At 41.5% G+C, this 24599-nt stretch overlaps 1 protein-coding gene across 2 annotated transcripts in view; it reads right to left on the bottom strand.

Moving 5' to 3' along the window:
- Positions 1-24599, bottom strand: part of GLRA2 (glycine receptor alpha 2) — a 167524-nt gene that overhangs the window by 12184 nt on the left and 130741 nt on the right. For both annotated transcript variants that reach the window (XM_054974106.1, XM_054974107.1), the window contains exon 8: positions 20205-20354. In XM_054974106.1, the coding sequence (XP_054830081.1) occupies positions 20205-20354 (150 nt within the window). The remainder of the gene's footprint in view (positions 1-20204; positions 20355-24599) is intronic.

The raw sequence follows: 24599 nt of genomic DNA, 5'->3' as shown, positions 1-24599 counted from the left end.
CCTTGGGGAGTGCATTCTTCATATATGTTTCAACCCTAATTCCCCTCCCCTGACAGTTCCAGAAGACTCTGATTGGTTAGGGTGCTGTCCTCCTTACAGTTTAAAGAATCCAGTGTTTAATGGGTACAGGGAAAGCACTATTCCTCTAATTCCAACAAATACTTTTTCAAGCACTATAACTTCCAAGTAGAAAGAGTTCTTCAAAACTTATAAACATCCTTCTCTCCAGAATGCTACAAACAGAAGCCATGGCTTCTGAGAGCTACCATGGGGCCCTGGAAAAATTTCTTCTGTCCCTCAAATGTTTAAAACATTTGTGTGTGTCTGTGTGCTTGTGCGCATGCGTGTGTGTGTGTGTGTGTGAGAGAGAGAGAGAGAGAGAGAGAACACAGGTACTATGAACACAGGAACACAGCAGGGAAAATACTTCCTATAAATTCCTAAGGCTGGGAGTCAACCCCACTGAATATATCAAAGTACAATATATACCTGGTTAGTAATAGTATTGCTCTCTAACTGTTGCTGAAACCAACACTTCCCCCTTGATCTTGCTGGCTTTCCCCTTGATCTTGCACAAGAATAAAATGAGGCAGGTAGATAACTTCTGCCCACTTCTCTAAAGATTTATGATTTTTTTGCCAATCTCTCTCTCTCTTTTTAAAATAATGAACGTTAGGGAAAACTTACAGTAGCGTCATGGGCTACATATAGAGAATGATCATGTGAGGGGTATGTTCTGTTTTGCTTTCTGTAAGGATTTTTGATTGCAACTCTGGATGGAGCCTTCACACATCCAGGGATAAGCATTATTTTACACCAGAACAACATTGAATATAATAGCTAGATGTGGTGCTGAAGTCTTTATGAGAAACAATCCATAGTTTTATGTATAAATCTTAGTAAACACACAACATGTAAGTTGCAGACAGCAACACCTGGCTTTTAGTTTTTAATGCATTCTAGTATAATTATTACTGGTTTTAATTACTCCTGGATGTGTGTGGCTTACCAATATATTTTATTGACTACTGAGGAAGGCCTTTTAGTGGCCGAAACGCGTATGGTCCTTTTGTTTTAGATAGTCCATCAATTGTCTATTTGATATTTACTATTTGGATACAATTGTTTTTGGTCATTTGATCCATCCTTGTATATGAAATACTTTAACTATGTATGTTTTTACCATGTTGTCTGATATCCAGACTTTTACCTTTTAAAAATTTTAATTGTTCTTGATGTGTACACTTTATAATAAATATATGTAATTTTGTTATTCGTTTGTAGTGTTAGCTTAACACTCTTATTCCACTCACTTTTTTGGGTTAAGTTCCCCCCTTTTTCTTCGTTTCTGTAAGGATGATCAGTGTGGTGCAATAGCATGTTTTTCTCTCACCATATTTGTTGGGGTGTTGGGTGACTCACTTCTGAGTAAGCATCTTTGGATGATCACACTTAAGTAGGAATAGTAAAAGGAAAAAATCTAAAGAGAGAGAGTCTGTGTGGACAAAAATACCTTTTTTTGAATGATCAGCTTGATTGAACTGTACATTTTTTCATGATATGAAAATGTTATTATTTATGTAGATCATGTACAGAGTTCTTTTTTACTTATTAAGTGCTAGTTTTTTTTTAACACAGCAGTGATCTCCAGTGTGGCGGCTTAGGGTACTGTAGTACCAACTGATGTGTTTCCAAATACCCACTTGCTTCTTGAGGATAAAATCCAAAAGTGTACTGAACAAAAGAGGCACTTTGGAATGCTCCGTACCAGATGACTGAATTATGAGGGATTCAACTCAGCCTGGGCAGGCCCACAGCAAAATTGCCCCTGCAAGCCCAATAAGGTTGGGGTCCTTGGATTACAGGGTAGGCAGTGGACCTTAATATGTACATTAAGCCTGTATCCTTACATTGTTGGATATTGCACTAAACTGTGGTATATTGCCTTTGGAAAAGGTAGTAGTATAGATGAGGGTCAATTAAATGAAGACTGAAGTGCTGTTGGTCAATTAGAAAGCCAGTCAAGGATCAAGGAATTCACGTGTCCTGGAGGGGGTTTCACACTCCCTGAATACACCATCGCCATTTTCACATGGCCACGTGCCCAGAAGATCACGCAAAACTCATGGCATAAAAGCATCTTCCTAGCGCAATTTCCCAGCATGATCCTGTTTAATAGTGCTTTTTCTGACATCATCAGGTCATTAAAGGGGATCATGCCAGGAGATCATGCTAGGAAGATGCTTCATGCCGCGAGTTTGCGCGATCTCCCGTGGCACGTGTGAAAACAGTCAACCCGATATACCATCTATGCAGGGCTGGCGTGCCCATTGAGGCCAGGTAGGCGGTGGCCTCAGGCGCAGGGAGCTGGAGGGAGCGCTGGAGGAGGCGCGGGGGGCGGGAGTGTGCACCACAGAGCTGCAGCCTCCTATCCCTCCTGCCTTGCACCGCTGCCGCCACCAGCACACGCCCCCGGCTGGGCGCAGCAGCCGCGGGCAGGCGTCTGTGGTGGTGCAGGCAACCGAGCGGGAAAGCTCAGAGGCTACCTGCGCACCGTCACAGCCGCCCGCCACTGCGATCGGGCCGGCGGCAGCACACGTGCTCCCGTGTTGACGTCACGTGTGACGTCATCACGCATGCTGGTGTGTGCGTGCGTATGCGCGCACGCGAGGGTGCCCGGCCGGCCACGAGTGCCAAAAACCCTGGCGCCACCCCTGCATCTACGGCTGTAGTTAGATTACTGTAATGTGCTCTATGTCAGGCTGTCTTTCATAATAGTCTGGAAATTTCAGTTGGTCCAAAATGCAGCAGTGAGGAGGTAATATTCAGTGGCAGATACATAATCTGTTTCCTGGCACTACTGAAAGTGCTGCTGGTTGTTACCCTTAAAGCCCTAAATGGCTTAAGGCCAGGGAACCTGAAGGGCCGCATCTTTCTGTACTGTCCAGCATACAAGTTCCTATCCTCCTCACAAACTCTGCTCTCTGTACCTCTGCTTACAGAGGTGAGGAAGGTGCAACCAGAGATCAGGTGCCTCACTTGAGTAGTGCATTCCGCCTGAGTCTCAGCTGGCACCAACTCTTCCAGATGTCAGGCCGAAACATTTTTTACCCAGGCTTTTAATTGAGGGTTTGAGCTTTTAAACATCGTTTTATACTCTGCTTCTAACTGAGAACTTGTTTTAAGTTGGTAAATGCACATGCCACATCTCAAGAGACCTGTTCAGGGTGGCTCTCAAATTTAAAAAAAATCACTCAATGAAACTACAAAAACAACATTATTATCAATATTAAAAACGAGACATTAAAATCAGCATGACACAAAAATGAGTAGCCTAGAAAAATCCATTAACATAGTCCCTGGGCTAGAAGTAGACTACAAAAGCTCATAAAATAGATATTACCCATCAGTTTAAAAGCCTGAGTAAAAATAAATGTTTTGGCTTGGTGCCAAAAAGATATAGAGTAGGTACAGATGCTGGGCCCACACTTGTGTTCCCCAGGAGCACTTTGAGAGTGGGGCCTGGGAGAGGAAAGGGTCCCTTGACACTTTGGCTTCACTTCCAGGTGAAACCTATTGATATTTGGTCCGTTCCTAGAGCATCATGGGGCAGTGATGTCAGCAGTGTTGCCTGCCCCTATTTTTCTCATACTCCTCCATAGAGTAATGACAAACAATGACTGGTGGGGCAGGAGTTACCCTGCCCTCAGTGGGCACCTGTTAACTATAAGAGTTGGCACCAGGCAAGCATCAAAGTATTCCAAAGGCTTCCAAGTTATTCCCCTACCACTAAAATGCAGGAGCACAAATAGCAGGGCTTGAGGCAAGGGCTGCTTCCACACATGTTGGATAATCCACTTTCAATACTTTTTAGTGAACATTTGAAACTGATTTTCCATGTGTGGAACAAAAAATCCACTTCTAAAGGATTACAAAAGTGCATTGAAAGTGCATTATTCAACATGTGTGGAAATGGCCATTATCTTAATTTATCATTCATTTGCAATTGGATTTTCTTGTGTGAACAAGACTGTCCTGTTGGGAATAATTACTACAGCAAAATGATGATGCAGTATCAAAAGACCATCTGAGTCCACCCCATCTCCAAAAGTTTTCTGTTGACTGCCTTGCTGCGTGAGTGGGTGTGTGTGTTTGTGTGCTCACTACAGATGGAGAGGAAGTGTTGTGTGTGTTTCTTCCGTATATCATGTTTGTGTATCAAAAGTGGGGTTGGATTGCTCCATGAAGGAAAGGTTCATCAATGGCCTACTAGCCACGGTGACTAAAGAAATCCTCCAAATCCAGGAGCAGCAAACCACTGAATTCTCGTGCTAAGAGGCAACATCAGGGAAAAGCCTTGCCATTTATGCCGTGTTTTTGCTCCCCAGGACAAGTGATTGGTTATTAAGTGAAATAGAGTGCTAGGCTAGATGGACCTCTGGTCTGAGCCAGTAGGGCTCTTCTGATGTCCTTGTAGGCCAGACTTAACTTAGCCTGTGGTCCATTTCTATATGTGCACTTCGATAATAGTTATTTATGTGCATTGAGAATATATACTCTGTTTTTTATGGTCAAATACCTTCTCAAAGTGGAAAACAAAAATAATTTTAAAAATTATAATAAATTACTAAATTGTACATTAAGCAGTTTGATGTCTCATAGACTAAAGGCAGGTCAGCAAAGGAGTTTTTAAACCAACTTTCCCCATTATTTTTTTCCTTTGACAAAACATCCCACAAAAAGATATATAGTTTGGTGGGAATGTAGGTACAAGGGGCATAATTTCAGTCAAGCTTACTATTCCCCCAGTTGGGGCAGAGGATCTCCACCACCAGCAGGCACTTCCTACAGCTGCTCAGCTGGCTGGAGGGACTGGCAGGAAATGTGGGCAATGTCAGCAGTGTTACAATGTGCTGACATCATTTCCTGTACACCCATAAGTGATGTCAGCATGTTGCTGGGGACTTTCTTGTATTATTGAACTATTGAGATTTGCCCAGATATGAGAGCATCCCAGGATACTGACATCATTTCTGAGCACATGGGAGTGACATCAATGCATTGCCAACAATGTGTTGATATTACCAGTCCACATGACCCACTAAGTCCCTCCCCACCTTCTGCTGGTTACCAAATGGTACTTGGCAACTCTAATTTCAGTATTTTGCACCCTCAGGATAAAGTTATTTACAACCTGCTTGCCATTATAACGTTTCTCACTACTATATCATAATGAAAGATGTTGTGTTTGTTGGCTATCACCTGGTCAGACAACCAAGAAAGGAAAGAACCTTGCATTAGGAAGATGTCAACCCTGGGCATTGCCCTACTGTATCTTTGATATAAGAATAAATTGTTTCATTTTTTGTACTGGGCCAACGCCTTATGATCTGAGGGTGAGAAAGCTCCTGTTAAAACTTATTTAAGGAGCATTTAGGACACACTAGTAAAGTTTTCACCAAGATGCATCACTTTACATCCACACCATTACAGATGAAAGATCTCTCGGTCTGGGGAAAGCAAAACAAAGGGGCAAAAAGGGTGGTGTGGCATATTTATCATGTACATTGCAGTCAAATAGTCTCCCCTCCCTGATACTTGTGTGAGTTGGTTTAGTATCAAGAGATGGAGTCCCTGCTTAGTTCTGTTTGTTACCTAGATGTGTAGATTGCATGCGCTCCCTTGTTGTGAAACCAGTTGCTTGTATCTCTGTATCTCCTAGTTTATAAACAGATGTTGTTTTGTACACACCCATCTCTGCTGTATCAACCTGACTGTGGGAATCTGAGTAAGTACTCTAATCCTAACCTACTTAAAATTCAAAAGTCTGGTAAATCTCTTATGAATACACCCTGCACTTACCATTCTTTCAGCTAGCTTTTCTTTCAGCAGATGAAGAGTGCAGAACACCAGGAGGTAACTCTGTTGCCACATCAGAAGGCACAACATTAAAAATGAATGAGTGACTCATTCTAGTAAATGGGCCCATTTTATAAAGACAGCTGAGTAACAATATGGGAAACTGCATGTGGAACCTGTAAAAGGAACTTAAATATTTCTGGCTTTCAACCATCCTAATGTGAGATACAGATCTTTCTGCATACTGTTATTACACTCACGTCTCAACTCCCTCATGGAATTCAAGGCAGTATAAATGAGGTTCCCATGAGGTTTCTCAGAACAGCTTGGTTTGCAGGAACACAGGCCTTCAGACCATATGCTGGGCATGCCTTTTATTTCTGAACAAAAACTATGAGATTTGTACTCTGATTTGCTCCAAAGTAGTTGCCATGTGACTAGGAGTGATACTGGGCATGAGGTACAGTTACCTCTTGGGAGATTTTTAGCTCATTGCTTGGCTTTTTAAGAATTATGTTCATTACAGATAATATTAAAGAGGGCAAATGTATTCCATGTGAAAATCTATTATCATGACCTGAACAGTCTCTTGAAAAATACTGGTTCAGTAGGCTGCAATATCATATGGCTACAGCTGTAGATCTAATTAAAATGTAGATCTAATAAAAAAACCTGGCCATTTCTTCTCCTATGGAGGTTTGGAACTAGAAAAAGGTTCATTTGCACTGGCAACTTATTTTTGATCATGTCTAGGGTTGCTAGCTCCAAGTTGGGAAATTCCTGGAGATCTGGCAGGTGAAACCTGGAGAAACCTGGAGAAAGTGGGGTTTGGGGAGGGAAAGGACCTTGGCATGGCATAATTCCATAGAGTCCACCCCCAAAAGTAGCCATTTTCTCCAGGTGAACTGATCTCTGTGGCCCGGAGACCAGTTGTAATTCCAGGAGATCTCCAGCCACTACCTGGAGGCTGGCAACCCTAATTATGAAAGCGGTGGATAAGTAATATAGTGGTACTATTCACTTAATGCTGTCTGATTTACAGCACATTTCTAGCAGAGTTACACCCTTCTAAGCCCAATGAGTGCAGTGGACTACATAGGGTGTTACTGAGGTTAGGATTGCGCAGGGCCAGATCCAACCAGCTCTCCTGCAGATGAAAAAGGAAGGAGTGGTCCCCACTGACAACAGAGAAAGGCTGTTTTGGGGATCATAGGACTTGCATACACAAAAGCCATGTGGGATGGAGGCTGCAGCAAGGAAGATTATTGAATGAGACTGAATGAAAACTCCAACCCACTGGCTGGATCCAACCCACTGTTAATAGTATTTGATTGTCATTGTTCTAGCAAGCCCTGAAAGAGAGAATGTGGGTGGTGTAGGAATAGCATTAACTACTTCCTGGGAAGTCATATATGGGCCGAATCCACACTTCCCTACCTTCCGCTTTTCATGTGCATTAATCGTGCTGGATTCTATCCCGCAATGTTCCAGTCTGTGTTCACATCCCTTCTCTTACTGCCGTTGCCTTGTGCCATACTTCGTCCACATCCCTGGTAGAATCGTGCAATATGGGGCGGGTTTAGATCCGACATCGCCGATGACAACATCACATTCATTTTTTAAAATTTTTTCATCAGATTTCCGCTATAGCATTTTTTTGCTAAATTGCTATGGTGAGGCCACACCCCTATGATGCCTGTGATTGGTTAATGTTATTCTATGCCTTCTTCTTTGAAATCCATTGGACCATTATTCTGGCGGTCTAATTTGAACTGATATTTAAGGTGGGGGTGATCCAAACTCTCCAAACGGGCAGGCTAATTATTTGACGCTTGAATGTAATGTTAGAATGACGGATTTCCGCTATAACGGTAATCTCAACAGTTTTAAAAAAATTAATTTTAACAGCCACCGATATTTCTGACTGTTCGGCATCCTAAAAATGACACGGAAATGGAAATAATGCCACCCCTCGATGTCTCCGCGGGGATTTTGGAGCACCCCGATTAAGATTTATGGCCGGGATTGTGCAACAATGCTGGGAAAGTCCCCTTTAAAAAAAAAGGGGGAAAGGGCGGGCAAGTAGGCATGCTGCGAAGAGAGTGGAAAAGCTTGATAATTCCACGGCAAAGAGGGATGGTGTTCTGGAAAGGCTGCAAACACGGAAGTGGGGTGGTTTGAAGGGAGCGGTCTCCTTGTGAAACGCTTCTATTTGTCCACATCCACGGTGAGAACCACGCAAGAGAAGCATTTGAACGCATGACAAATCCGTCTGTGGGCCAAGCTACACATGACGAATGACACTTGAATGGCAAGTGTATTTCTCCCTGTTCACTTGCCCTCCACTCAATCCACTTGCCGTTCAAGTGTCATTCGTCATGTGTAGCTTGGCCCTGAGGTGCAACGCGAAAGACACGAGAGAATGGCGGGATTGAGGTACGAGTATGTGAACAGCCCTCTGAGAAGTGAATAATGGGCGGGGGGAACAGCGGAAAACTTGAGACGTGTGGATTTGGCCATGGTTAGAAAGCCCTCCTCAAAAGCAGCATCCTCTTGCATTCTCACACAATGCAGCAAAAATATGGTATTATGGTGTAAATATTACTTTTTATCACAACTCAGAATCAAAGATGAACAGTAGTAAAATCCATCCCCACTGAAGTTGTCATACATCTACCGTAGAAGCACTCTTGTGTTGAACTTAACGTGGGTGTAAACATCACCTATGATTTCCATAGTGCTTGAAATGCACGAAGTGTTTTACTATAAATAATATCCAGAGCACTTCTAGGCTGCAAGTTTATAATCTAATAAACTGGCGATGAAAAGAATGGAGGGAGGAAAAGACTATATCAATGCTGGTCAAATAAGAATAAAATGATAAAGAAAGAGAAGATAATAGAGTTCCACTAGAGATGCCACTAGAGTTCACACTGTAGAACCTCACATGAGCTACAGCTGCTCATAGAGCTGCCTATAATGAAAGGCAAGTCAGGCCCCAGCCATATTCTCTGCCTTAGATGGTGGATCCAAGCCAGAACAGAATTCTCCCCTTTCCCTTCCAACTTGTTTTCTGCTGCAAGAACTGCAATAACTGGCCAACCAGAAGGAAGAAGCTCCCTCATTCATGATCCATTAGTGACTTGGGCAAAAAGTGCATACGGGAAACGCCAGGCATCCTGAGAACTTCATTTCCCAGTCTGGGAAGAAGGGGAAAGAATTTGGCCCATTGAAAGCCTGCCACCCACCTGCCAATTGCTGCTGTGGCAGAGCAGTAAGCTTTGACCTTCAGGAACTCTTTTGCATTCCTCGCAATGGGAGTTCCAAGAGTCCCCCTCAAGTAGTCATCATCAGGTTTGGGATAACCAGAGCTACTTGCTGAACAGCACATAGTTTGGTTTGTCCCGTTTTGAAGTGAGCCTGTGGGGATTTACCCAGCCCTACTAAGATCCAAAAACAAGCATATTGTAAAGCCACGATAAAAAAGATAGGATTTTAACCTTTTTTAAAAGAACAAGACAGCCAAATAAACATTAAAAGGAAGAGTGTCTAAAGTGTTACACTGAGAGCTATGGGGGGAACTAGGGATCTTCCCAAGAGTTCTCCAGGAAAACTCAGAAAGCTGAGCCCAGAGGTACACATCCCAGGTGACCCTTCCACTCCACTCCTTCCCCCAAAGCTTATACTGGTGTGGGGGCTTCAGCAGAATCAGTGAGTTAACCTTTAAGGTGCAGATGCTACTGTAGTGGCTCTGTTGCTGTCAGAGAGTCCTGGGAAATGGAATTGTCAGGATCTGCCTGCTGACGGGTGGCTCCGAGCACTCTGTTTTCTAGGTTCTCCTGCAGAAATGGATATGCCACAGGAGCTGGCTGCAAGCCCTCTGTGCTGCTATTCCCCTACTTCGACAGGGAAAGTTTTGTGAAAGGTGATGACCAGCAACAGGGAAGTCATTATGAGCCAAGCCTCAGAAGATGCTTAAACTTTATAAGACATAATCAGAGAAGGGAATAATAAAGGAGACGGTGGTGGCATGGTCAAAATACTTGCAACTGTGCAAATGGGCCCTTCTGAGTAAACACTTCCAAACAGTTTCATTTGGGAAGGTGCTTTTACAATGTGCTCCTTCTGGCCTTTAAGAAACAAAACCCATACTTTGTTTTCCAGCTCTTTTCTAGCTGCTCATGCCCTATTTTCAATTTTGTACTCTTTTCCAGGCACATTAAAGAATGGGAGTATTTGCACCCAGCAGGTGGGCTCTTTTCATCATTTGGAAAATGGCAAAGTACAGTTGTGGTGTGTTCCCTGCTGTTTATGAGCAAATTGTACGTCAAACCCAGTGAACTGAAGTGCAACCCTTTCCTTTCCTGATGAGAATCACTTTGGCACTTGTACAAAGTTCTACATTTTTTAAAAAAACCTCTCATGCTGTGCAGCAGTCGACAGTTGAACTAGAAATATGAATCTGATCCCAAGTGGATACATGAGATTAAACTGCAAATAAACCACAAAGCTCCATCACTGGCGTACTGCGGCTACTTGTCATGGATACCTGAAGGGTCTGCCTCGCCTAGCATTTGCCTGTAACTCTTTTGTGGCTTTCACATTAAAACAGTATTGATTATCTGGTATTTTCCTCTTTATACTTCTCTAACATCACCTGTCATAGATTTAGAATAGCTTTTACAGCTGTCCACTTACAATCTATACCAACAACCATGTTAATGGGCCATTACATGGAAAACCTGTCCCTGTGGAGCCAGAGAATTGGAGGACCTCCCCCATCATCAATCATCAGTATAGCTAATTGTCAACATGGACAAATTTGTGGATACTTATATCCAGAGATATCCACAAGATAGTTCTTTCTACAAACCTGAAAAAGGCACAGGTTTGCAGAAAAATCTGAAACATTAAAATAAATGTTAAAAACTTCCAAAATAATAGAGACAACACCTGTAACTTTAAGAAATGAATGCCTTTGGTGACAACCACAACGGTACTGACAGCCTTCAAGCCTCGTTTTCCGTCAGTAAAAGGCAGAGGCTCTTTTGGCCCTAGCGGACAACTTATTGACAGTAACTTCCAGTTGACTTGAAACTGTGGAAGCTGCATAACTCACCCATGACTGGCTCCTTGCTGCTGTTTGAAAGCAGCCCCACCCCCCGCACAAGCCAGTTTGGGGGAGTTGTAAGAGTTTCAAATTAGGATCTGGGAGATGTAGGTTCAAATCACCACTCTGCCTTAGAAACTCATTATATGACCTTGGGCCAGTTACACAGTCTCAAGCTAACCTACTTCACAGTGGTGTTGTGAGGATAAAATGGAGGAGAGGAGCATGTTGTCCTCATTATGGAGAAAGGCGCAGGTATAAAAGGAGTAAGTAAATACTAAATTAGCTAAAGATGGGGAGCAGATCAAAGCTAGCTTGGTGGGTTGGGTAGGAAGGAGAGAAGGAAACAAAGAAAGGTGAGGACACTGGGATTGCTAGATAGAAAAGAGTCCAGTAGCACCTTTAAGACTAACCAACTTTAATGTTGTATAAGCTTTTGAGAATCACAGTTCTCTTCGTTAGATGCATGGGATAGCTAGGAGGAAGAAAGGAGGAAATATTGTGTGGAGTAGGGTTGCCAGGTCCCTTGAGTCCCCCGGTGGCGGACTGGGAACCTGGCACGCACCCTCCATGCCCTTTTGTGTTTCTTCTTGTGTGCGTGGTATGTGCGTGCGCGCTCCCAGCGTGCATGATGACATCACTTCCAGGAAGTGACATCATCATGTGGGTCAAAGGGTGACCTGGCATGTGCTCTCATGCTCGCCAAAGGGCTGAATCACCCCCCGTGGGCCCAATTCAGCCCGAAATAGGCCCGTCATGGGACACGGGGGCGTGCCACGGTGGGGCGTGGGGGCGCACTGCACTGCCTAGAGGCATGCCATGCTGCTGGGGGGGCACCCCCATGGTGCGCCCCCACACTGGCCAGGTAAGTTGGGTCATGGGGGAGGAGGTGGGAACAGGGGATCCCCTGCCCCGGCGGGGGATTGGCAGCCCTAGTGGGGAGGGAGATACAGGAGAAAATGAGGTGTCTCCTATACATCCTGGGCTCAGCCCTCCCCAATCTTTGCAGGTCTCCCACTTATTTTTTTCTATTTTGTCATATTTCTTAAGAGCCCAGATCTAAATTTCTTGCAGCTATTTTAACAAGTCTCAATTTGCATCCAGTAGGGGAGAAAATTATTTTCCTTCTAGCTCAGGTAGATCTGTACTTCACTTACCTGATACCAGTATATGCACTGACCCTGAAAATTCAAGCTGGAGCTGTGCTTGATGCCTAACCCATTGTAGTATGTCTTAAGTGTTTGTATCTTCGGACTAGGGATTTCTATTTTATTTTTATCTCACTTTAATTTGTTTTCATTGTAATCTTTGTTACTTGCCTTATTTGGCTTGACTGTGCAATAGTAAAACTCTTGTTTATGACAGTCTTTGTTAGTTGGTTTTTCCAATGTCTAATTCTCACTTGGGTGGTAAAACTGTGTTTGTCTGTATTATGTCAAACTACAAGTGAGGCTTATATGATTGAATACAAAGCGGGTTTGCAGCTGGCACCTGGAGGGAGACTGGGGGCAGGGGAGACACCATTGCATCCAAGTGGTGATATCATTTCTGGGGCTTGATAGGGTGGCAGGGAGGAAAATAGCTCAAAAATAACTATTGTTTTAACAGCATGGTGTCATTTCTGGGGTAAAGCTGGAAGTGATGTAATGCTGTAAACGTGACACTTTAGCATTCACCAGAACCTCAGCTTTCCTGTCAGTTTTCCTTTTTTTATCCTTTTTCATTTTTTTAAAATATACCTTTAGTATGTGTTCCTTTCTTTTGTGATTTGGGTGGCCATTATGGTCTTCTCCCCTAAAGAGTTTGCTTCCCCCAAGGTATCATACAAAATATCCTGCATGATCTCTAGCAGCATTACAGAGAATGTTAGTTGACCATTCCTTTGTTAGATTGATGGTTTCTAATGGTTGATGTTTTTTCAGTGGGCTTTTAGTTGTTTGGAGATATTTCCCTGATGGTTCTGTTTAGTATGCAAGAGAGTGTGAGGAGGTGATACTCCTTCCCAGCTTAAGGGAATGGAGAGGAGTGTGTGTGTGTGTTTAAAAAGAACAGTTTTGAGTTTTTTGTTTTAAACTATTGCATTATATGCTATCTGTTATCTGGATTGTTTCATAATGTAAACAACAGTTTCACAAAGCAAAGCCTTTTTGGAAGGCAAAGGCAATTCTGTATGGTGTGGGCTGGGAAGACACAGCTTGCGTGATAGAAATAATATCCACTGGCACTGAGAATAAAGCAGAATGGACAGAATCTGCATAACAGGAAGAGAAAATCTGGTTTTCCCTAAGGAGGTAAACGTAAACAACAGAGCACAATGCCAGCCAGTTCTGGGAAATGAAAAAAATAAGATATTCACATTTGTACTTCACATAAAGGAATGTATTTTAATCAATGAAAAAACAGGTGGCTTAAAGCCAGTGGCTAAAAACAAAAGAAATGGATGACAAAAAACAAGCATTGTATTAGCACATGACCCAGATTCCAATTTTTGGCAAAAGAACTCAGGGTGGGTGAGACAGGGCTTCTTGAACATTAAAAAATGCCCAGGGAAGGGCATATATAGGTTTGTGAGGCATATTTCTTTTATCTGTTGTGGAATTAAGCTGGAAGGTTAAGTTTCCTAACTGAGGTATGGTTACATGGGGACCTCGGCCAGTCTGATACTTTTCTCACTGGGTAAACCAAGGAAGCCAGCAGAGCACGTAGTACCACAGCCTACTACTAGACATGGGCACGAATGGGGGGGGGGAACCAAACAAGCTGTTAGTTGTTTGTTGCCATCCACGAACAACGAACAACGAACAGTAACGAACATGACCCTGTTCACAAACGTTCATTGTTCGTGGCCCTTTAAAGATCCCTTTAAACTATCAGGTGGCAGGTGACAGTAACATAAACAAATTTCTCTAGTCACTTCAGTGGGAGAGGCTGTTCAGTGCATCCTGAGAGATTTATTCATGGAGTTGTTTCTCTCCACTGAAGTACACGGGAACACTCTCACCTGTGAATTAGGGGTTCCTTGTTCCTGGATGAGGCAAAGCAGGGAGTAGACACATTCCTACTCATACAGGGAGTAGGAACATCCCCACTGGGGACAACAGACCAAGGAGAGAGGCATTATATCCCCAATCTGTTCACTTTTCTCTGGGAAGTGCTAATATATCTGCCTTTCAGAAGAACAATCAATCACAGATCACCTTATACTTTATTCCATTATGTGAACATGTTTAAAAATGTGGGAGGAATAAACTCATTCAGATTTTGGCCCTCCTTTTTCACAATGAAATGTGTATGCTTGAACTTGCATTGCAAATGCTAAAAATAGCTCTGCAAAAAGGGTTTTCCTCCAGCACTTTCATTATTCACATGATATGGCACGTTGCATAAAACTGCACATTTTACCACAAAGTGCTATAAGCAAGGATGCAGGGAACAGGAACATTTTCCCTAGTGATAATAGTACTGAATGCTTTCAATACAACTCAGACATGGGGAAAATGAGTATTCTTCTGAACAAAAGAATGAGGAAATGAGAAAATTCATTTGAGAAATGAGAATTTCATTTCAGTGAAAATTCAGCAATAAAGCCAATAAATAGGCCCAGACTTTTGTTGTCTCTTTGCCAGATAGGAGAAGCACCCAATGCTCATCTTTTCAGACTGGATGGAAGAGGAGGGAGGGAAGAGTAGGAGGTCTCTGCAATCATCTGTCTATGGTAATACCATCCTGAACTTTCAGTGTACTGGATTTTCAGTGCTTAGTATGCTAATATTTTTACAAGCAGAAACTCAGCATTAAAAAAACCAGCTAGTCCAAGGAACTGATGCTTTGTATATTAAAAAAAACCCTGTTCACTGTAGCTGTAGCATTATTAGCGATATGATTGGGCTGAGGGTTGTTTTGTGCTTAAAACTTGCTGGTCAAGCCCTTTGTTCAGACCGTCAGTGACTGTGTGAAAACATAGATCCAGAGGAGTTAGCCATGTTAGTCTGTAGTAGCAAAATCGAAAAGAGTCCAGTAGCACCTTTAAGACTAACCAACTTTACTGTAGCATAAGCTTTCTGATGAAGAGAACTGAGATTCTCGAAAGCTTATGCTACAGTAAAGTTGTGTGAAAACAGGGGAGTATGGTTATGTGCGCAGTCCTCCCTCAAGGGGCCAGCAAAGGCATCCCATATTTAGATCAATGTCATATGTCTCTATGAGGCCTTTAGTGAATGCACAACCAGGTAGGAGAGAACCCCCACTCTACTATGGAACTTCACTGGGTGACCTTGGCCCAGTCATAATTTACCAAAAAAAAAGAGAGAGAGGCTATTTTGAGGATAAAATGGAGGAGGGGGACAGTTTGGGTTTCCCCTTCAAGCCACTTTGGGTTTCCATTGGGAAAAAGCGGGGAATAAACATCCTAATAAATAAATACTTAAGTGTTTTTTTCCCCCTTTTGGCTGTCTGTATGCCCCATAATAAGCTTCTTCAGCTCCTAGAAGTGCCACACTCATAGGTTATTAGTGAACTGGGGGCCAAGCTCCCAAAGGCAATCTGAGAAGCCATGTTTTTTTACTCAAACTTGACTGACACAATATGGATTCACCAGATTATTCCAAATTTTTGACATAATTTATCTTCAATTTAAAAACAAACAGAAGAGGTAAGTGTGCTTTTGTTGTACGTTTTCTGTTGACTGGAGCATCTGTTCCGTTGCACAGTTTCTTCCAGTCAGCATATTATAGCAACAGTGTGTAAACCAATTAATTCTATCTCCTACCTAGTTTGCTTCAGCCCTCTTGATCATATCAGTCTGTTGTATTAATGCAACACAAGCACCAACATGGGAATAAACATTGTCAACTCTCATAACCAAAGGTCAGCTCTCACTGTTGGGAGGCTGCTCAGCCTTTGGGGGAATGCACGGCATCCTGCTTAACTTACAGCATGTGACAATAGCCTTCTGAATTATTTAGGACAAGGCAGAATAAAGGCTTTGCAGTATAAACTGTGTTTCTATGCTTTGATCACAAAAACTTACATTTCCCTGATAATGCAGAAAATCCCTGGAAATGACATGTCATGGAAATAAGCATTTTATTATTTTTGTTATTGGCCTTGTCAGAGGCATAAAAAATAAGCTCCCAATAAATTAGGGATGAGCTCCAGAAGTTTTATTTTAATGGTAAGAGTTTCAGTATACCCAAAGTTCTCATTTTGATTTAATTTCATTCTGTATCACTGAGGGGCACCAGAATGTGTACGTTAGCTGCCAACATTGCTTCATAAGCAATATATTTGAAATCAAACATTCCTCCTGTACAGAATTACTGATGCTTCCCACATACTGTACTGTTTTCTTGTTTTCTGAGCTTCCTGTTTAACTGAAGCAGATGCAGACAACCTAATTTTGCTTTGCACTCATATTTTATGTAGGGTTTCCAAGTGTCTTAGTACAGCGAGAGATCTCCTATCCCCTACTCTTGCTGCCTGCCACCTCTCAGCTGAGTGGTGGGAGGAAATTTCCAGTTAAATGAAAACTGACCTGATTGGCATCCCTGGAGTGATGACTTTGCTTCCTATGTCAGGCAATACTCTAGCATTTGCCTTATGGTTAAACCATAGAGTTTTGATCAAATGCTAGAGTGTCACCGTCCCCAGCACAATGATATTATTTCTGGGATGTGCCAGAAGTGACATCATTGCACTGGCAACACTGATCACCTCCCCATCATAAATCCCTGACTCTTCTGTCTCCTGTTTGTTGCCAGGCCAAGCTGACAACCCTAATGCTATTGCTGTTAAAAAAAAAATCACAGTCCATTGTCCACGAGTGGAATTTGTGCCAGATTTCAGTGGTGTTTTCCCTTGGAAGCTGCCATGGAACACATAATGTAGACATGCACAACTTGGAATCCACCATGCCTAGCACAGCTCAGCATCCATGATTTCCAGTTTGCTGTGTGCAGGGCAGTGGCTTAGAGACAGAGCACATGTTTTGCATGTAAAAAGGGCCATGTTCAAGCTCTGGTATCTCTAGTTTAATTATTGCAGGTATAGGGAAAGAACTTTGTCTGCCTTACAGCTGTTATTAGAGCATACAATGAAAAGTGAGACCGATCTATGGTCTGACTTGGGATAAAGTAGCTTCATATGATCCTCTTCCACTGCCCATTTTTGCAATTCCAGGCATGGAATGGTAATAATAATAACCTTAGTGCTTTGGAATGAGCAAAGTCCAAAGTCTTTCACAAATATGATCATGTTGGATGCCTTTCAACAATCCTGTAAGATAGATCAGTATTGCTATACTCATAGTATAGACAGTGCTGAGGATCAGAGAGAGGGGTATTGAGTAGACTTATTTAGTGAGTACATGGCAAATGCAATACTTGAACCAGAGTCCTTGTAACCAGGGGTTTTTTTTCTGGGAAAAGAGGTGGTGGGACTCTCAAGAGGAAAATGAGGAAGAAACACATGGGATTCCTTGAAATCATATTATTTCCAAGCACTATTGCCGCGTATTTTCAAGAGGTGCCGGAACTCTGTTCCCCCAAGTTCCCCCTGAAAAAAAGCCCTGCTTGTAACTCATAAATTGACTTAAATGAATTTGGAATTCTACTGATATTCTCTTAGCCACGATGCTAGGGGAGGTTTTCTTTGTGGGCTTCCATATGTGGCTGAGTACACCTTGGGTCCTAAGGTGTGTTTGCCTGCCTTTAGTGATGATAGAGTACGCTCACTGTGTATAACAGAAACTTTGCAATGACATTTATTTTTAAACCTTAGATCTTACAGTTTTCTTTCTAAAATCATTGTCAGCCTTGTGTGTGAAAGAAGAATCCAGAGTGGAATTTCTAGAAAGAGAGGTATCAGATGTCAAGATTGACTGAAAATCATGTGGAGGACATGTGTCCTCCCAAATGTTTCCCATTCACTAATGAGGAACTACACAAAGGAGCCACACATTTAAGATTAGAGGGCATAATTTGCAATCAGTTTCGAATGCATCTGATATCCCTCTTGAAACTCTGCTCTGGATTGATCTTCTACACACAAGACTGAAAGTGGTCTTGGGGAAAAAACTGTAATGGATAAGGTTCGAAAATAAAGGCCATTTCAAAGTTTCTGTTACACAAAATGAGATTACTTTCACAAATTCCCTGCGGCAAATACACCGTGTGTACTCAACAATTCCATGAATTTTGCTTTGGCAACTTTTTCTAAGAATGTTTTGTTTGCCCACACATCACCATATGAAAATGGATGGGTTTATGCCATTCCTTCGCAGGGCAATTCTGACCACCCCAAAAATTGTTACTATATCTGTGTGTTTTTTAAAATGTACTGACAGGAAATGTCTTTATAGAGAAGAAAATATACAAAGGAATCATTCATGTTTCCAAGGAGTATGCAACATAATAATATGCTTTTGGGGGGAAAAAAACCATCAGAAAAGGAATACCTGGATTCACACTCTTTGAACGTTTCTAGGATACATAGTAGTACATGAATCTGGCCAAAAGCCAGACATATTTGTTGTTTTATATTTTGCTTTTAGCTGGTATATAGAAGCATGAGTGTCTCTTTCACTTGTGGGATTTGAGTCCAGTGGCACCTTAGAGACCAACAAGATTTTCAGGATATAAGCTTTTGATAGGCAAACCTCTCTTCTTAAGACAACATCCACAGTTGCCAAAATAGTATTACCTGGGAGATTGTCAACAGATTGAAAGTATGTGGTGCTTTGCACATAACTGGGAGTATTGATAGCTTCGGGTCTGGAAATGGAGTCCATGTAGCCAGACACCCCAAAAGAAGAAGTGAGCTTTGACTTTTGAAAGCTTATACCTTTAAAATCTTGTTGCTCTCTAAGGTGCCAGTGGACTCAAATCCTGCTGTTCTATTGCAGACCAACATGGCTACCCATGTGAAACTATCTTGCACCTGTGTAATTCAGAAAAAATGTGTAAATTTTTTGAGGGGTATTAAGCAAATGGTGCTAATCCTACATCCATATTACATTTTTCCCATGCTGGGGCATGATTATGACAGTGTCAAGTTTTTGCTTAAAGCCATTTCTAATGAACGTTGCTTACCACTATTGCCAAAGCCAGAGTAAGCTTCCCATATATATGTTTATCCATGGAGAAAGAGGCAGTGGTATAATGATGAAATATACTTTTGAAAAACTAAGAGGAACACAGGGTACAAGGGTTAGAAACATATAGCTGGATGTTTCCGCACTCAGAACAGTCTTCTGTCTGATACAAGAGTTTAACTAGTTTAACTATAGGTGATGTCATGAACGTTGGTCACATTGCCAATGTATGACATCATTTTCATACACTGTTTCTATCTTTTTCTATAATTTTACCCTGAAACTTGGATTGCAGATCTGATTCATTGTCCCGTATGCTGATGACTCTTTTATCCGTAAGCCATTCACGCGCCGTACCGACTCGACACTTTCATTCCCAACAGTCACAGTCTGTGCCTGTTCCCAGATTTGTCAGAACAGAGAGCAGCAGCAAGAATGGAAATGATGCAATGATAAATAAAACAAAACAAAAATAAGAATGGCACAGTTAGAGAAGAACATCAGGATGAGCTATGAGAAACAATTCAGACGGAAATCAGTTGGAATTGACTGTGAAAGTCAAATAGAAGCAAAGAAGAGCTGAAATAATATGGTATGGATGGCATTGCAAATACTGTTCCTAGCTGAGAAAGACAGGTGGTAATAGGAAATTTGAGAGAAAAAATATCTTCGAACAAATTAGGAGGACTCCAGGCAAGTTAAAAAAAAAAGTTTCAACCCATTACAATTGAAGGTATTTGAGCTACTAAATAGAAGTTCATACCATGGCTGCTAAAGCAGAATCTAGGGCTAGCTACCACCATTACTAGAATAAAACAATGCTATAAAGAAATAAACGAGGAGGGGTCGTAGCTACGGAATGTTTAAATTAAGGATGAAGTGAGTAGTCATATCAAACCTAAAAATTGTTAAATGTCATGGATTTGCATGGTTTATTGTGCATGTGTGAAAAACCTATTGGTTTTAGCTCAAATTGAGATAAAAGACAATGCTGGCAAATGAGCCATGTTTTAAATTCTTAACTCTTGACTGAATAAAAAAATTGAGGGCATAAAGACATGGGGGTTCTATATCAGGTGCAGTGAAGGAAAGAGATCAATTACGTAGAAAGACTTCCACAATCATGCTGAGGGGAAAGTGACGTACCTTGTTTTGCCTCCTTTGCCTTCTCCGAAGCCTCAGAAATTCTTTGTGTTGCCTTGACACAAAATTCACTGCTGCATATTCAAGCAGTGCAGCAAACACAAAGAGAAGACACACTGCCATCCAGATGTCAATTGCTTTTACATAGGAGACCTACGTGACAAAGGAAATAAGATAGAGATAAAAACTCTTGTAATGGGGGATGACTCAAGGTGAAGAAAGAAAACATTGACAAGTAGAAACAGAATTCCTGTATGTTTACCACCCAATCGTGTTGGATATTCTTCTCTTCCAAATTCATTTCCAAGGACTGCCTAAAAATTCTGCTCCCATCAAACATTTGTGTTGTTTCACTGCTGTGTGGCTTCTCTTTGACCCTTGAGCTCTTGCTTTTTCTCAGGGCCATTTTCACTTTCCCAGCCCTTGATCTAGTTTGTATACATGCTCATTGAATAAAATTGGCTATAGCAACACACATAATTTTGTTTATGGCCATCTGTGAAGCTGTACACATGTACACTCGATATGTGTGCAATACCACACTTCCCATATAGTATTACAACATCAGTGAAAATCATATTAGTCACTGCAGCTGAAATTAATTCATTTTAATGGCTAAAGGAGGCTGAGGCCAGAAGTGCGGTAGATAGCGCAATCTTATCTCTCATGTTATTCAACCTCTACGAGCAGGAGCATGAAACATCACTCCCATCCTACAGTCGCTCCACTGGCTACCCATCATTTACCATGCTCAGTTCAAGGTATTAGTTATTACATACAAAGTTCTTCATGGCTTTGGTCTGGCATACCTACAGGATCGCCTCTCTCCCTATGTTCCTCCACGGCAACTTCACTCATCTGAACAGGGTCTCCTGCAGGTGCCAGGCTGCACACAGGTGAAGTCAGCAGCAGCCTGTACAAGGGCTTTCTCTGTGGTGGCCCTGATGTGATGTGCCTGGGGAAGTCAGAAGAGCCCCCACTCTCCTGGCTTTCCATAAATGATGCAAAAACGAACTATTCAAAATGGCTTGTTACTCAAATGGGAGGGCTGTATTGTAGGGATGGAGTCTCAGGTGCTTCACTAACAAGTTGGGGATCATAGACTTCATCACTATTTTTGCCTTATATATTATCTGCTGCTTTAAATATGTACTCCTATGTACAACCAGCACTCAATGTTGTCTAATGTTAGTCCTAGAATTGATTATGTTTTGCTCCAGTATTTATTCTACTTTGTCTTGGATCCTTGCTAATGCTATGTCTTTAAATTTGTATCTGTTTACCTTATAGTATTGTATTGAAATGTACCTGATACTGATTGTATTAACCTCATACTGTGTAATCCGCCTTGAGTCTCAGTGAGAAAGGCAGACTAAAAATGATGTAAATAAAATAAAAATAAAATAAATATAAATGTGTATGCAATATGTGCTGAAAAATCACAGAAAGATGAAAGGCACTTTGAAACAAAAAAAAAGAATAGAAACTCAAGTAAGTGGTGTTGGCTTTCCAAATTTAAACATACTTCAACAGAAGTTTCCAACAGGTAAGGGGCAAGAGAACCACTGTGGTATAGTGGTTAGAGGATCTGGAAGACCAAGGTTTGAATCCCTACTCTGCCAGGTGACCCTGGGCCAATCACAAACTCTCAGCTTAACCTACCTCACAGACTTGTTGTGAAAATAAAATGGAGAAGGATTATGTAAGCCACCAGGGCTCTCTACTGGGAAGGTGGTGTACAAACGAAGTAAATAAATAAATAAACATCTAATGCCAGAAGGCATATGGGCCAGTGTGTCGTCACCTAAACCTACCATAATGTATACAATGGGACTGTTCAAAGTACTTAACTTTTGCAGGGCTGTAACTTTTGCAGCAGGATAGTATACAGGCTTGCATTAATACTTTCCCAACCCACTGACTTGTGAGCGCTACTAATGAAAAAAATGGAAAGAGAATAGAAGCAGGGCCACTCCAACACGTTCCTAATGGGACAGACTACCAATGGTACTCTGGTGGGTTACCGCACTCATTACACATGTCATTGTTTCCCATGTGCAAGCGGGCCATGATGATTCCAGTTTTTAAGCATTTTTATGAGACCGATTTTGGTCCGTGTTCATTTTTGATGCAGTTTCTCTGTGCGATTATCCTACCATATCAAAGCATGTGGGGGCTTTTGTGCACTTCAGAAGAGCTCTCCCACAAATCTCCCCTCTTCTCACCATTACCCCTCCTTTAAACATCACACGTGCATCTGGCTCACATGCACGATCATATAATTTCCCCCCACTTTTTACATTTTTAATGGTCATTGCGCTATTACGATATCTACATATACAAAGGGAATCACATTTGCTACACTGGATCACTCATCAATCAGAATATCAGTCTAGGAACAACATTGAGAAAGAAATGCCATTTCTGATTTTATTTTATATATGGAATCGTGCAATAGCGCTAATCTACTGTTCTCATATTTATTAAACAGTTTGCATTTAAAACTTTGAGTGGGAAATCAATGATAGAAAATGGAGTAATACGAACCAGCCTAAAGTTCGTGGTGGTTCATCAGAAATGGGATATGATGAACCGCTGGTTTGCAAACCACGAACAGGCCTGGTTCGTGCTTAATTTTGGTTTGTATTTCAGTTCGTGCCCTTCTCTAATAATCTTCCCTAATTAATGGTTGCAGATTTCAGCATTTTTATTCTGAACACAGGCACCATTATGACTGGATCAAATTCTGCAAGAATTTCAATAAGCTTCATTGTTTCCATTGTATTTCTTATACAGGTTATCACTGCAGCCTCTGAAAGCCTTTGAAAGTATTTTTCATACAAGTACTCACTGAAGCCTCTGAAAGCCAAGACCTGTTGAGCGGCATACTAAACTGCAGCTACAAGTCACTACACATCAATGCACAATATTTTTCCAGTGTTGTCTTTCTATTGATAAACAGTTTCCATTATGCAGCATCTATTGTTGCCTGGCTATCAAGACATGTTGATAACTTCACCCACTCTTGCTGTGCTTCCAAATGGCACTTTGAGTTTCCATGCTGGGAAAGGGGTTGTGAAATACAGCTCCAATCACTGTACTGTATTTGTGCTGAAAAGTCTGCAAAAACAAAAAACAAATTTCTCTGTCTTTTCTTAACAGAAGATGTCGGCCAAGTTTTGTTAGCCTTTTCACCAATGGATAGCCAATGTCTGAAGTGCCTGGAATAAGATGGAGATTAATGACATCTTTGAGGTATGTAACATTTTTCAATGGTGTTAATAGCTTTTCTGGATCTTTTTTTTTTGTATTAATGAGTCTGTAATAGTTTCTGGCCATTCTGTTTTGTCAACCAAATCCAATATTTTAAGTCTGGAATTCAGGATCTTCGCATAGAATTGGAAAGATTATGCTGCTCTCAAATTATATCACGCTCTTAGCTCAATTGTTGTATGGTTTGTTTATGGAGCTGCCCAGCTCATGCTCTGCACCACAAGAAAGAGTTCAATCTAAGTTCCTGAGAGCCATTTTACAAATAGCTAGGTATGTGTCAAATGCTAGGGTAAGACTGGAGACAGTCTGCCTGAAAGTCGACGCCTGGGTCTGTATTCTGTCTGTATATGTGTGGTTAAAGGGACATCTCAACCCATAAGGTCTATTCCCTCTGATATTTTGTGACAACTGTCAATCAAACTGGCTGAAGGCTGTTCAGAGATACCTGCTGAGAATTGGACTTTCTCCCCAAATGCTTCTTCTTTATGGAATAGAGCATGCAAAAAAACTAGTTAAGCAGAGAATCAAAGATATTGAATGCCAATCTGACTGCTCTAGTTTACAAAATATAAAGGTTGGGTTAACATCAAATACCCTGTGGAACCAGCAAACTATTTAACATCTTTGGAAGTAAAAAGGTTTAGAAGGGCCTTCACTTTAGCTAGGTGTTCCACTTTTCATTCTGCTGTACTTGAAGGCAAGTATAAGAATATCCCCTGTACTAAAAGGGTTTGTACTTGCCAGTCAAGTGAAGTGGAGATCATTGAACACATATTTTTTTTCATGCTCATACTATAAGGTGGCCCATAGTAAGTTAATCACCCTGTTGTTTGAAAAAAACTGCATCTCTCCAAAAAACTTAAACTTGAGTTTCTTTTAGCAGACAAAGGTCCAAAGATCACTTATGAAGTAGCCAATTTCTGTACTCAGGTTAAGAAAATTTTATGATACTTAGATGTTGTATCAATTTTAAACTGCTTTTAAAAATCTTTTCATCCAAATTGTGAAATTTCTTAAATATGTTTTTGTCCTGTATATCTGGTCTAAGGACTGCAATAATAAAATCTAATCTAATCTACACACTCCCTTTCAAAGAAGAATAGAATGCATTTCAAGTGTTTAATT

The sequence above is a fragment of the Eublepharis macularius genome, chromosome 3 (assembly GCF_028583425.1).
Source record: "Eublepharis macularius isolate TG4126 chromosome 3, MPM_Emac_v1.0, whole genome shotgun sequence".
Taxonomy (NCBI): Eukaryota; Metazoa; Chordata; class Lepidosauria; order Squamata; family Eublepharidae; genus Eublepharis; species Eublepharis macularius.
Note: the sequence above shows the minus strand (reverse complement) of the source record. Positions and strands in the feature narration are given on the sequence as shown.